We start from the raw sequence: 15,012 nt of genomic DNA, 5'->3' as shown, positions 1-15,012 counted from the left end.
CAGAAGCAAACTCCTGCCTAGTACCGTAAAATTGATCAAGAGTGTGTGGCTGGGAGGTCACGGGCCATAGAGAACCTGCTACTATCATTTTGCTACATGGACACAGTATCAAACCACCATTTAAATACTTCTCTTTATGCCCATGGATTAGTGTAGCCATATTCTTCATCAGAGATGTGGACAGCAGGACTCACGGAGATCCACAGCTGGTCAAAGTGCACAGAAGCGCATGAGTAATTAACCCTACATGTGACATCAGGGGTGTCTACATCACACCCTCTCTCCCTCACATCTCAGGGAACAACTTTCAAGAGAGTGACAGAAAGAGCCAGAGGTCAGGAAGAACTGCAAAACAGTGTCTTCTGGACATGACAGAGGGCTCACAGGCCTCACGCCTGGATAAGGAGCTATTGGCAGCTGATGGCTGCTGGGGAAGAAGAGGGTTTCCTTTAGCGCAGCACAGGTGGAGCCCCTGGCAGGCTGCCTGTGCTCCAGGGATGGCCAACACCCATGTTACCTTTGGGCAGCTAACTAGATTTGGTGAGATGGGACGTTGGGAGGGAGTCTTAGGGAGCAGGAATCCTAGAATAGTTACAAGGGAGAGGACAGAAGTGGATATGATCAAAATCCATTGTACATATGTATGAAATTCCCAAAGAATACAAAATATTTTATTTACAAAGAAGTTATCCAGGGACCAGGGAGTAAGCACTCAGAGCTGGCTGTGGAGGTCTGCAGACGTAGGCCTATGGGATCTGTGTTCAACTTTCCGGCCCCAGAGGCCAGGCTGCCTGTGTCAGTGACTATGAGGTAATCTGTCAGCAATAAGATGTCATTTACCTTTAGTTACACATGAATGATGGAGAAAAACCGGTGACTTAGGACAAGCAATTAATTGCATAAATAGCTGAAAAGCTACTGAACAGGAAGCAGCTTAGGACGGCTTCCAGCAGGAGCTCCGCCTCCATCAACTGTCTCTCAGGTAGATGCACACTCTGCTTCAGTGTTCTTCCTGCAGTCTGTCTCCCCCAGGCAGGGGCAGGCAGCACTGAGGCCTCACCCCTAGTCCTGTTCTCTTTTGCTACAGAGCCCCGGCTGGACCCTGTCACCTCCGGCTTCTGCTTCCCACTCTTCCTCTCCCTCATGGGTTTGGCATTCATAATCAGTGGCGCCACCAAACTCATCCTCGTCCTCCTCACCCAATAGGAAGCTTCTGAGGGACATGTCCTGGTGCTTGCGGGATGATACCTTCTTTCTCCTGAGCGAACGCGTCAGCTCAGGTACCAGCTCTCGCCCTGACGGTGGTGCCAGGCTCATACTCAGAAGCCCTTTCTCCTTCTTGCGTTTGTACTCCATTATTTGCTTATTGAGTGCCTCGTGGTCAATGCCACACACTGTTGGGGGTGTGGTTGGTTCCTGGGCGTCATGTGGTGACAAGACATTGGGGTTCCTGTGGGGAGAAGAGAAGGCTTCACACAGAGCCCAAGCCAAACTCCAAACCAGCGTGAAAAGACCAAAACATCTGCACTGAACACTTGCCACGTCTCCTTGCACTTCTGACCCTGTCTGAGGGGAGCAGGGATGTAAACAGGCGGTCCTGGTTTAGGTTCTTCAGAGTCACAAGCAGTGCTGAGGTGGCCATGTGCGCACACCCAGCTTTCCTCTTCTGAGGATGGCTGTGTACCGGCAGCCGCCCAGAACTATGCAGACATGGTCTGGACCCAAGGGCAGGGACCAAGGGGACAATTTGGCCTAGTGGAGGCACAGACTGAGCGGCTGATGGGGCTTAAGCTTCTATCGTGGGTAACAGAATGATGTCCACATGGCTCACCTCAAACCATCTTGTACCAAGTCATCCCTTTCATCTGGGGGCCCAAAGTCAGCCACTGCGAGTAAGCGATCCACCTGAAAAGAAAGCGTGGGGGATGGTAGGCCACAGCTCTTGCCCTCTGCTTCAGGGTACAGCACCACAGCCTGACACACAGCCCAGCACAAGTCCCATGGCTTCAGTTAACACCACTGCAGAGGCCTCCTCAAAGCAGCGATTCACACCCTCATTGTCCCATTAACCTGCTCCACGTTCCCCGACAACATCAGAGCTCTAGAACCTGTAACATGAGGCAAGTCCATGAGGAAAACAGACACTGGTTGAATTATGTAACTAATATTTCCTGGTTTCTAAAGTAGTTTCTCAAAATGATTCCACTTTGCCAAAGATTTGACTGTTTGGGAAGAGGAAATTTCTAGGATGGCAAGAACAGATGTGAGGAAGGTCACAGTCACAGCCACAGTAGCTCACTCTGTGGGGTCAAGAAGCCTGAACCAAAAGCAGCCACAGAGGCAAGGGGATTATCTGTGAGTTTTAGGTCAGCCTGGTTAACATAGCAAGTTCTAGGCCAGCCAAGGCTACAAAATGAGACTCTCTCTTAAAAAAAAAAAAAAAGAAAGAGAGAGAGAGTAAATTAACTAAAACTTAAAATTTTATTCATTAAAGTTTAGTGACTATAAAAACATATAAAAGTAAAGTATTAAAAGCTAATTATTGGGCAGGAGAGATGGCTCAGTGGGCAAAGGCACTTGCAGCCAAGCCTGGTGACCTTGTCGGATCCTCAGGACTGGCACGGTAGAAGATTGTCCTCTGACCTCTATGCCTACTATCCTGGCTAGTTTTATACCAGCTTGACATAAGCTAGAGTCGTCTGGGAAGAAGAAACTGCAACTGAGAAAAGGCCCCTGTGGACTTTTTCTGGCCTGTGGGCAAACCGTAGAACATTTCCTAATTAGGGACTGATGTGGGAGTGCCCAGCCTGTTGTGGTGGCACCACCTTGGGCGGGTGGTCCTTGGGTCTATACGAAGCATCATGAGGAGCAACATTGCTACGTGGTCTCTGCCAGATTACTGTCCAGTTTGAGTTCCTGCCCCAAGTCCCTCACTGATGGACTGATACGGAACTGTAAGCTGAAATACACTCTTTCCTCCCCAAGCTGCTTTTGGTCATGGTGTTTTATCACAGCCATAGGAACTCTAACTAAGGAACCCACACAGACAAAAGTGAGTAAACAGGGCTGGAGAGATGGGTCAGTGTTTGGGAACAGTGGCTGCTCTTCCGGAGGATCTAGGTCCAATTCAGCACCCACACACTAGTTCTTGGAATCAAATGCCCTCTTCTGGCCTCAGAGGGCATTATATACATGTGGTGCTGACAGACAGAACACCCATACACATAAAAATTTTAAAAATCTAATAGATAGACAGACAAAAGCTCATTCTGGTGTATATGAGATTTTTTTTAAAGGCTATTTTTTTAAAAAGCTCACCTCGGCCAGCAGTATATCTTTTTTGTCTTGAATAAACACTATGGGTGGAACATTTCTCAGGGTCTGCTGAGACATCAAAAGGTGCCTGGGGAGAGAGCACATGATGTTTAGTGGAGGGGAACCAAACACAAACTACATCAAAACCACAAGTGCACCAGGCTGGAAGGGAGACTTGCTCATTATGGAGGCAGGAAGGGGAGGGAAGACAAATGAACTGGGGAGAAGCAAAGCTTTGGTGAAGCCTTCTTCCAACAGCCTCATCACAGAGGAATACAAGATGCACTGTGCCAGAGTTGTTCTTCACTCCCCCAAGGCGGCTGAGGCCTAAGGAACAAGTTGTCTGAACTGGACTCACAGCACCCAGTACTCAGTGCACACTCCCTGAAAGGACTGACATCCCTGCATGCTAGTGATGGGGATTCCGATACAGTCATGGGATACAGAGCATCCAAATAAAGTCGAGGCCCTGCAATCCCTGGAGACTTTGACACTGAGTTCTGAGCAATCACAATAGCCTCAAAGAGACATAACTGGGCTAACTTTCTGACTGTCTCTAACCAAAACTGTTAACCAAACTGTTAACAGTAAAAGATGAGACAGATCCTTCTTTGATAGTTGCAGACACTCTCTGAGGAAATGGATGCCCAGTGACCCTTGCAGGGAACACGACACAGTACACAGATGGACGAACAGATGTGCTGCGCGAAGCCCTACACACAGGTTTCCAGCACAGCCCTTCTTCTTCTTCCACATCTTCCTGAGATGGGGCAATCTGTCAATCTGTGAAGGGAGGGGCTAGAGCTACAGGGAGGAGCGAGGTCTATGGGAAGCATCAGGTTCTGAGATGTTGAGATGTGTGGCCACTTGGACTTGGGCTTTTTATTTTTTTTAATTTAACTGAATAAACTGAGTGTACTGGTTAGTTTTGTGTGTCAACTTGACACAAGCTAGAGTCATCAAAGAACAAAGGAGCTTCATTTTAGGACATGCCTCCAAGAGATCCAGCTAAAGGAATTTTTTCAATTAGTGATCGATGGAGGAGGACCCCATCCCTGGGCTGGTGTTCTGAGTTCCTTAAAAACATAGGCTGAGCAAGTCAGGGGAGCAAGCCAGTAAGCACCATCCCTCCACGGCTCAGCAGCAACTTCTGCCTCCAGTTCCTGCCCTGTTTGAGTCCCTGTTCTGACTCCCTTCAATAATGAACAGTAATATGGAAGTGTAAATGAAATATGTCTTTTCCTCCATGTCATGGTTTTGTCACAGCAATAGAAACCCTAACTAACACACTGAGCAATGTCATTACGTCCAAGTGGCTCCTCAATTTCAAAATCTTGGGTCTCAGGATTCTTTACATTCTTACTGAAAATAGCCAACAACTTTTGTTTATATTGTTCTATTGATGTTTACTACACTAAAAATTAAATCTGAAAGCAGATGTTGAGACCCATAACCAAACCTTCGGCAGAGTGTAGGGAATCATATGAAGAAGGGAGGAATTAGTATATCCTAGAGGGGACAGGGAGTCCCACAAGGTCCAAATATATCTGAGCACAAGGGTCTTCTATGAGACTGTTTATCCAACCAAGGACCATGCATGGATATAACCTACAACCCCTGCTCAGACATAGCCCATGGTAGCTCAGTATCCAAGTGGGTTCCCTAGTAAGGGGGACAGGAATTGTTCTGACATGAACTCATGAGCTTCCCCTCCCCCCTGAAGGAGGAGCAGCCTTGCTAGGCCACAGATAAGGACATTGCAACCATCCTGAAGATATCTGATAAGCTAGGGCCAGACGGAAGGAGAGGAAGACACCCCTTCTCAGTGGACTTGGAAGGGGGCAGGGAGGAGATGAGGGAGGGAGGGGAGGACTGGGAGGGAAAGAGGGAGAGGGCTATAGCTAGGATACAAGTGAATGTATAAAATTATTTAAAAATAAAAAATATTTAAAAAAATTAAATCTGAGAAACTTAAAACTACATATTTTAAGTCAGGTCCTATGCCTGTAATCCAGCACGCAGGGAGGCAGAGGCAGGCAGATCTCTGTGAGTTCAAGGCCAGCCTGGTCTACAAAGCAAGTCCAAGACAGACAAGGCTACACAGAGAAACCCTGTCTCAATATATATATATATATATATATATATATATATATATATATATATAATAAATTGTAAAAGTCACTTAAATCAAGTCATTAAAAACCTACTAACTGCTGGCACAAACATTTTTAATGGAAAAAAAATGACTTTTTAAAGAGGTATCGAGAGCAGTGGCCTTGTTCATGCATCTACACATTTTTGAGGCCCAGCTCAGTGGAGGACAGGTAGCTAGTGCTTCTCCCTGCACCTACTTCCTGTTGCTATTTTTGCTGAGACACATGAAACTCTGGCCTCACACATAAGAAACGGAGGGAGGGGAAATGTATGGATCACCTTTGAGCCTCCATAAAACCTGACACAATTAAGCATCACATTAAAATGCACCAGGTCCAGCAGGTTAACAGGCCTTCTCCCATGGTTCTACCTTTACGTTGGTCAAGTGGCTGACACTAGGTGAAAACCCTGCATAGTACTGTTTAGCACTTGTAAACTCACGATCCCACAAGAACAGACTTGAAGTTTTTCAGGCTATCAAGTTCACAGACAGCAAGTTCAACTGCTCAAATCCGGATGGGTAAATTTTACTGCCAGCATTGGGTATGACCAGCTGCCTGCTCTTCAGTGGTTCACTTGTGCAGTCCCGTCTGCCCCAAACCTACACTTGAACAGCCATAGGTGTTCCCCCACCTTTCTTCGTGCAGAACACCCTAGGAGAGTTCTGTGCCTCCGAAGACAGAGACCTGCCTGTGCTCCCTTCCCAGCAAAGGCCAATATTTCAAACAGTGTATCTTTCCTTTTCTTTTTTCCTTTTTGTTTTTCAAGACAGGGTTTCTCTGTGTAGCCCTGGTTTTCCTGGAACTCGCCTTGTTGACTTCGCCTGCCTCTGCCTCCCAAGCCCTGGGATCAAAAGTGTGTGCCGCCATGCCCAGCTCATATTTTTACATTTTTACTTGTTCATCCATGATGCTTTTAGGTGAATGAGGTGCTGTGTGGCTCAGTAAACATGGGCAGTGGTGGAATAGGGAGCCAGCTTTGTCACAGCAAGGCAGACAGAGCATCTGAGGATTGTCAAAACAGTTCTCGACTTACAGAGCCCTATGGAGCCCTGCAGAAATTTTGACAAATCTGATTAGATTAGGTCTTATGGGAAAATGCAACTTATACTCTACGAATCAAGGAAATGCTTCCAAGATTTTCCTTAAAGGTAAAAATCCTCAGTGAGAAATGTTAAAAGTTAAGCCAAGCATGGTGGCATATGCCTGAAATTCCAGCACTCTGGGAGGCAAAGACAGGCGTATCTCTGTGAGTTCAAGGCCAGCCTGATCTACAAAATGAGTCCAGGACAGCCAAGGCTGTCTTAAACAACAAAACAAGAAGAAATGTTGAAAGTTTACCTACCGACAAACGACCACACCACTTAAGGTTCAGTCAGAAGACAGAACTGTAGAAAACAAACCCCATCACCTCATGTAGGCAGCGCTCCTCTGCAAGACAGCTTCCGTGTGCCTGTTCTGGTCCGCAGACATGCCTATCTTCCAGTATACTCGGCAGGCTGAGAAGTCTGACGTCACAGAGACCTGAGGTGCACCCCAACCACACATCACTTTCAGTTTCGTCTTCACAGTTCACACGACGGTATGCTGGAGATAGGAACTACAGCTTCTTTTGTCCCTTACACCCAGAAAACTGTTCTGGTAATGCCAGCCAGAGACATGGAGTAGATGTTGGTTCACAGACACCCAAGCTCATCTCCCGTTCTCCCAACTCAACCCCGGGTACCCCACAGCACTGCTCATAGCAATCTCTCCAGATGCTGTAAACTGAAAATATTCAATCATCACCTGTTTCTTCTGCTACTTAGCCAGGTCTAGGAAAGATGAAGGACTGGACTCCTCACTATCTTTGAGAAGACAATGGCAGACTGGATTTCACAGCATATTCCTAAACTACTTCCGATACTTTGTCTTATCACACGGGCCCCTCACCCAGGAGAGGAAAAGTCTGGCCTCCGCACCTTGACCCACAACTTAAAGCAGATTTGGCACCACTCCTGCAGCCCCAAAGCAAGACCTTAGGTGTGAGGCCTGTGGCCTCCTCCCCCACCCTGACCTGTGCTCACCTTGGAGATCTCCACACTCAGGTCATAGACCGCCTGGCTCACTTCAGGAGTGCACAGCAGTTCCGTCAGGGCTTTGTAGAGAAGGCCGTTCAGCATTCTCAGGCGTATGCTGTCTTCCTTCCGAGTCTTCTTTACGGTGTTCTTCATGAGGAACTCATACTTGGACGGCTTGTGGGTCATTTGAGACCCCAGGGATGGACCTTCATACCAAAACTTCTTTCTATAGCAAGAAAACAAAAATTAGATTGGGGGCTGGGGGTGCTAGAAAAACGGCTCAGTGGTTAACAGCATTAGTTATGCTTTCAGGAGACCTGGGCACAGTTTCCAGCACCCACATAATGTCTCACAATCACTGTTCCAGGGAGTCTGACACACTCTTCAGACCTCCACAGACGCCCAGCATGCACGTGGTGCACATAACATACACGCAGGCAAAGTACTCATAAAATAAAAATTTTGGATTTTTTTTTTCCTTCTGGCCTTGAATATATCAACAAAGCTTTAAAAGTCATTCACATAGGCCAAGTGGTGGCAGCACATACCTTTAAACCCAACACCCAAGAGGAGAGACAGGCATGGATCTTTGTGAGTTAGAGGCCAGCCTGGTCTACAGAATGAGTTCCAGGACAGCCAGGGCTGTTATACAGAGAAACCCTGTCCCCCCCCCCAAAAAAAACCACATACATACACAAACACAAACACACACACACACACACACAAACTCATAACTATAAAATAAATATTTAAAAGTGGGGGCTCTTTTTTTTTAAGTATTAAATGGGATAGTTTTGGAAAGTTAAGAATAAAGAGCTGCATGCACTATGCCAGAGGCTATGACTCTTCAGGTGCAGGGTGCTTTCACTGGGCATGTTAATGGGAACCTAACAAGCACTGAAGTTTAATGGACAACAACATGGCTGTGGGGGTAGGACACAGGCATCTAACACAGCCCTGTAACCTTGACTTGTGTGTCTATCTACAGTGGAAGGACAGACAGGCCTTTAGATTTTTGTATCCAACTCACGAAGCTAAAGGTTGATGATTCAGATGTGCTCCACTGAACACTTAGGAAATAGAGGGAAGCTTCACTTAACAGAAGGGTGTGCCAGGAGAGTAGGGAAAGAAGACAAATGCTTCAGATAGGTACAAAATGCTTGGAAGTAGAGGGACCAAAGGCCACATATACCAATAAAAGCGAACACAGCTGGCTCCCAGACTATGTTTTCCAGCACCTTCCAGTAACCTGGGCTCCTCATGAGAATGGCTGAGTCTTAGGGTTGAGAGGGGCATATGTAAGGTGAGCTTAAGACATCTTGATGTGCCACAAAGTAAGAAACTGCTAAAAAATATGGCGCATGTCAAAAGAACAAAGGGTTGAGAGGCTGCTGATGGCCAAAGATGGAACACTTTGAGCAAAATAAAACAATCGTTGATAGCCACAACTGCACAGTAATGAATGGGTTAATAAGTGAAGGGGGTACATCACCCACAAAGAATTCCTCACCTCTTAATGTCAGAAACTACGCACAGCCACTTCCTACCAAAAATGGCCAAAGGAACACCTGACATCCCAGAACTGTGGGACGCACACTGGCTATGTATGCGCTTGATAAGACAGGATAAAATGGTGCTCCTCCTCTGTTACTTTCTCAAGTCCACTACCCACTTATAATCACCATGCACTGCTTCATAAACCTGTAAAGTCGTTTAATAAACCCCGTCCCCAAATATAAGCTGGTTCCCACCCTTACCACACCCTATGAGGGTGTGGAAATCAAAACTTTTTTTCTTGTTTTGTTTTTGGAGACAGGTTTCTCTGCTTAGCCCTGACTATCGAGAACTCACGTTATAGACCAGGCCGGCCTTGAACTCAAGAAACCCTCCTGTGTCTGCCTCCTGAGCGCTGGGGTTTAAAGGCGTGCACTGCCACTGCTGGGTGAAATCAAAGCATTTTATCATATCTTTATTACTAAAACTATGTAATTAAGACAAATTTTATGCAATGTGAAGCTTCAGGAGGCTCAAGACTGTACAAAAAAAAAAAAAAAAAACAACCTGAAAGTGTGGTGAGAACGTGAAAAGTGCCCAAGATCAAACTGCAGGTGATCTGCCAATAATCATCTTCGAACATGAATATAGGTAACACTGCCCTCGTCCTCACAGACATCTGTCCCCACGCTCTCGGCCCAGGCCCTCGTGGACATCTGCTCCCTGTAGAAACCGACTCCATTCAACCGTGCACCAGGCGCCCAGCCCGCAGCGGATCCTGGACGGTGCATACCTGGTTTTGGAGGCAAATTTCTTGAGCAAGTTCTTGCTGCCACAGGAGGCGACCGAGGTATGCAGGGCCCGCGCGCGGCCGGGAAGAAGCACGGCCCCTTGGCGGCCCCGTAGGGCCTGCAGCCGCGCGCAGGAGCCCCACAGCCCCGCGACCCCGGCCCACATTCCTCCGAGCGCGCGGCCCGCAAGCACGAGTGGGCGCAGGACTGCGGTGACCCGCAGCCGGGTAACGGGAAGGCCTCGGCCGTGCGTGGGCGGGGCTAACCTGACATGTGGGCGGGGCCGCGGCGCAGGGTTATGACTGCATTGTGGGCGGGGCGCCCACGGTGTGCTGTGTAGCCAGGGGCCCCAACCACGTAGCTTTATTTTCCCCCACCGTACACTTATTTTATTGTTTACTTATATGAATGAGCCTGTGGGAACATACACGTAAAGGCAGGTGCTGCCCGAAGCCAGGGAAGGGCGTGCCATACCCTGGAGCCGGCCGGAGTTAAGAAAGTGGAGAATTGCACACGACCCGTTGCTGGAAACCCAGCACTCCTCTCCGGAAGAGCAGCAAAGTGCCTGAAACAGTTTACCTCTGCAGCCCCACCCAGCTAATTTTAAAGCAGGGTCATGGTGACAATACTGTAGTGTGCATTTCAAAAAGCAAGAAGGGTTTTTGTTTGTTTATTTGATTGGCTTTTTTTTTAAATCGTTTTACCACTAATCAAGGAACAAATGTTCGAGGAGACAGTTAAGCTTAACATGACTCAGATATGCAATGCGCCGTGTATGGAACCAGGATATGGTGGTCATCAAGATAAGAATGTCTCTGGTATTTTATGATTGTTTTAAAAGTGAAAAACTAAGATGTCTCATCCAGGCACTTTGGAGAGGAGATGGAAAGGAGAAGAGCCTAACTCCTCTGCAGTCTGCCGAGGACTCCATTCTCTTCATTACTACCGTTAGTTTTCCTGCTCTACTTTTTCCCTGTCGTGTTCCCTCAACCCAACTCAAATAAGCACTCATTTCATCAGTGGGGAGAAAATTTAGTACAGGGATGTGTCCAATTTTTAACAAGAAGAAAGGTAATCCATCAGGAAATTAGTAGATCTAGCCCAGAGTTTTCACCCAAATTCAAATTAAAAACAAGCCTTGTGGCTCAGGCCTGTAATCCTAGCAGTAAGGAGAGAGACAGGTAGATCTATGTGAGTTCCAGGCCAGCCTGGTCTACAAAGCAAGCCCAGGACAGCCAAGGCTACACAGAGAAACCCTATCTCAAACAGAACAAGACAAAACAAAACAAACAAGCCTAGTGTTTTTATTTAAACCTTCTGTTTGCGGGCTGGGCTTTCGTCGTCGTCAGTTTTTAAGGGTGGTGGGCTATTCTTTCAACTCTTTCTCCAGGTCATTCTATTCCAGGTAGCAAGGGAAGTAAACGATAGTCAGTAGGTGCAGTGCTTTAAGTAATCTCACATACACAGAAAAGTCAAGGAATCAGAACCTAGTCATTGGCCTTTTCTGCCTTATTCCATGTCAGTAGGGAGTGAACCATTCCGAGTAGCACTGATGTTTTCCCACATCCGCTGAAGGGCCTGCTGCAGGGCAGCACACTGGAAAACAACCACAGCACAAGCATGTGAGCAGAGTGATTGGCTGTGTCCTTCTTTGGCGTTCGAATCCACCGGGAAAGACCAAAGACATACTCAATCCAAATTTAGATTAAATTAGTTTATTCTTACTGCTAGCAGAAAGATGGAGGCATTAATGCCAAATGGCATGAAAGTTAGGTTAGGTGGGTTCTTTAAGACAGACGTCAGAAAGGGTGTGCTTTACCACTATCCATGGAATCCTCAGCCAGGCAGGAAACTATTTCACTTCCCTCAGCTGTTTATTTCTTTCCTGCTTCATAATAATAAAAAGACCATTTCACTGGGCAGTGAGGTGCATGCCTTTAATCCCAGCACTTGAGAGTCAGAAGAAGAGGCAGGCAGATCTCTGAGTTTGAGGCCAGTCTGGTCTACAGAGTGCGTTTCAGGACAGCCAGGGCTGCACAGAGAAACACTGAGACCATTTCATCATCCCTTTCCTGTAAGAAAGTTTGGTTTCTTTTATGTGTTTTTGTTTGTTCGTTTTGGTCCCAACTATGGGATGTGGAAACGTTTTTGGTTCATCCCCAGATGAAAACAGACACATGAGAGGACACATGACCTTGGTCAGCTGAAAAGGTATATGTGAGAGGGTTCATGATGTTTTGCTGAAAGCTGTTTTGTGCAAGGGGTGTGGTTTTTAACAGCCTGTGAGGATCCTGAGAAGGGATAAATAGAAGGTCACAGACAGAGAGACAATGCAAAGAGAAACGCTCTAGAGAACTTCTCATGGCACTCCGGCTGAGTCTTGCTGCTCTCACTGACTTGTTCTGATTTCTGCGGATTCTTGCCATTTCTGCTGAATCATGCTGCTGTTGTTGATTGGTGTTGCCATTTGGTGTGGGCTAATTGACTGGGCTTCTGATATCTGGACAACAAGGAGTGGAATCACTCCAAGGAACTATGTCTATCATGGTCCACAACCCCATTTTTTCTAACAACTTTCTTTCTCCCCTACCTCTGGTCAGTGGGCTGGAAAGGAGGTAGAAGCGTTTAAGAACCCTAAATAAAGTAGGTTTTGGGAAAATCTAAGCCTACACTTCCCCACAGTGATAAGCAAGCTGTACAGAAGCAGAGGCAGCTGTTACTATCTCACAGTCAATTATTTCTTATCTCACAGGCCACCAGGATCTCCTAGGCATTCCAGAGCAAAAGTCAACAGTCCTTACGGGATCCTGGCGCCATATTAAGCGGTTTTCAGCCATCACAGGGAACCTGTGTAAATTATTACTCAGGTCTGAGTACTCTAATGACTGGGATAGAACCATTTATTTCTAGGGAGGCAAAAACACAGTGCCATGAGGTTAGGGCTGACTATCACACCCTCACAGTCCAAACAAACTTGGAGTCCTCCCCCAAATAAAATCAAAGCTACATGTAGCAACATTTGTGCATAGTAACATATAGTAAACAGACAAGTGATAGCCTACAGCCATTTGTGGTCACTCATAGTTGGAAGGCTGAGGTAAGAGGATTCCTTAAAGGGCCTGGTAGAGCTACAGAATTAGATCTCAGAGAAAAAAAAAAGAAAAGAAAAAGAAAATTGCTTATAATTCTTAATAACTTGCTCTGTGATGAAACTCAATTGTACTATGGGAATGCTGGTATATGGAATAAGTCTTCCATATGAATATTGGTGATCAAATGTGTTAGGAGTTTGGGACAAAGCTTCAGCGTCAAGATACTGTATCAGTGAAAAATGAATAGAAAAATGGATCTAGCTAAGTTCTGCTTTAAATAGTTCCATCTAAATTCACCTCCTAGTATAGATACTAGGAGATGAAAAGGTATGGTGATCAAACTTGCTCAAAAGTATAAAACTGAACACGGGGCAGGGTGATACACACCTGTGGTTTTCTTGGGAAAGGGGGGCTGAGGGTTTGCTTTATAATCGGCACATAGACACTGCTTTTGCTAACACGTGCTAACATCACTCTTAGGCCCACAAGGTAACAAAGAGCAGGATGAAAACTGGCATCCCTGCCTGCATTTTACATTTCTCTCTTTTGTTATAAAACTATGGGCCAGGTTCCTGCTTAACTCTGTATGTAAGTCAGTACATCGGTCACTCAAAGACTATATATCTAAAATAAAAATATAAATAAAATGTAGCCTGCCATCCTCCTTCAAGACTAAGCAGCAATAACAGTAATAACAGTAAATAACAGTAACTGATGCATTCTGCTGTCAGTATTTACAATGTCCTGTCCCAGCCTACCCTACCAAGTCACCACTCCCAAGTCACCTGAAAGACTCAAGTCGTTGACAGAACTCCGAGAGTCATCTGCAAAGAGCTGTGAACACTGTACCAGAAACAGATGAAAAGCCTGTGTCTTCCCACAAGGTCAGAGGTTATTGAATAACAATAGAGCCACAGCTATATTAGTTTTGCTGTTTACTCGTTACCAAATACTCTTGGTTTCCAATAGTTTATTGGCTTATTGCTTATACTTTTACTCCAGTCTCAATAACTCTTCAATCACACATTACACCATGCACATAACATATGTACCCGTGTGTGTGTATGTTTGTGTGTGTGTGTGTGTGTGAATACACGTGTGCATGTAGGTTAACAAAGGCTACAAAAGCTTTAAAGAGATCCCACAGTTGAAAGAGGCCTTCCTGGAGACAGAAGCGAATGGCTGATACGGAAAGAGTCCTCACTGCAAGTAGCTAAAAAAGATAAGAAAGCATGTTGGAAACCTGCTGGAATTTCAGAGCTGACCTGCAGGGTCTCGGGTATGAAAGTCTGAGCTGACCTGAAGATTAGAACGGAGTCACAGACACACTGGTCTGCAGAAAGCAAGACAAAGAATTATAGCGACAAGATGCAAGGTTAGTGTCCAGACAGAATAGCCGAAGGACAGAGGATCACAGTTGTATTGGGCCCCACCAAGCAATGAGATTTGTGCTGCAATGAAGGTGACACAGGCATCCAGGAGTTCCTTGCCTGTTAACCACTTGAAGCACACACTAGATCTCCCAGGGACATGTCAGAAGGGCTGTAGCTATTGCCATCATTATTTCAGATGTCCTTTTGGCTATGGGGGTCAAGTGGGATTGTTGCCTACTCTTTAGTCTGTTCTGTTCTTTCTTAGGCCTGGTTTTTCTGAGACTGTCTTAATAAGCCACTGTGCCCATGTGTTCCCAATTTACTTTGATACATTTGCATCTGATCTCTTTTTCAGTTATAGAAATGTTATTTATCAGTCTGTGTCTTTGGTGCCAAATAGTTGTTAGTGTCTATGTGAGCCAATAAGATTCAGAGTCATTCTGTGTTTCTCTGTTTGCACTCAAAATGGCACCATCTGAGTCAAAACATGTCCTTCATCATTGTTTTAAACAAGATGAAGTAGCTAAGAGACACACGACCCCCACCCCACCCCCACCCCCATACAATACAAGGTGTTTAATGAGTTGGAGACTTTTGGGTCTTGGCTGCACTTGCTAACAATGCTGGGCATCCCTCCGCAGAGGTGCTGAGTCTCCAAGAAAGCTTCTAAACTTGAGAAAACAGCTAGGTATGAACATATACGAAGAGGATGGAGGACACCAATTAAACAAGGC

The 15,012-nt window shown here is 46.1% G+C and overlaps 1 protein-coding gene across 1 annotated transcript; it reads right to left on the bottom strand.

Moving 5' to 3' along the window:
* Positions 1-644: 644 nt before the first annotated feature.
* On the bottom strand, positions 645-10,087 carry Rbfa (ribosome binding factor A). Its single transcript, XM_021640065.2, has 6 exons — positions 9,816-10,087; positions 7,535-7,754; positions 6,880-6,992; positions 3,319-3,403; positions 1,832-1,905; positions 645-1,450 (listed from the first exon to the last, which is right to left on the bottom strand). The coding sequence occupies exons 1-6, from the start codon at positions 9,977-9,979 to the stop codon at positions 1,063-1,065; spliced, it is 1,044 nt and encodes a 347-aa protein (XP_021495740.1). The 5' UTR covers positions 9,980-10,087; the 3' UTR covers positions 645-1,062.
* Between the last annotated feature and the right edge of the window lie 4,925 nt (positions 10,088-15,012).

This window comes from Meriones unguiculatus, chromosome 2 (genome assembly GCF_030254825.1).
Source record: "Meriones unguiculatus strain TT.TT164.6M chromosome 2, Bangor_MerUng_6.1, whole genome shotgun sequence".
In the NCBI taxonomy this organism is placed as follows: domain Eukaryota; kingdom Metazoa; phylum Chordata; class Mammalia; order Rodentia; family Muridae; genus Meriones; species Meriones unguiculatus.
Note: the sequence above shows the minus strand (reverse complement) of the source record. Positions and strands in the feature narration are given on the sequence as shown.

What these genes read in the sequence shown, in the direction of transcription:
- Rbfa (XM_021640065.2), bottom strand. Translation starts at nt 9,979, where the DNA reads ATGTGGGCCGGGGTCGCGGGGCTGTGGGGCTCCTGCGCGCGGCTGCAG. An exon ending in AAGATATACTGCTGGCCGAG is followed by an intron (nt 1,906 to 3,318) that starts GTGAGCTTTTTA and finishes CTTTCTTTTCAG; the next exon opens with GTGGATCGCTTACTCGCAGT. An exon ending in TTGGTACAAGATGGTTTGAG is followed by an intron (nt 1,451 to 1,831) that starts GTGAGCCATGTG and finishes TTCTCCCCACAG; the next exon opens with GAACCCCAATGTCTTGTCAC.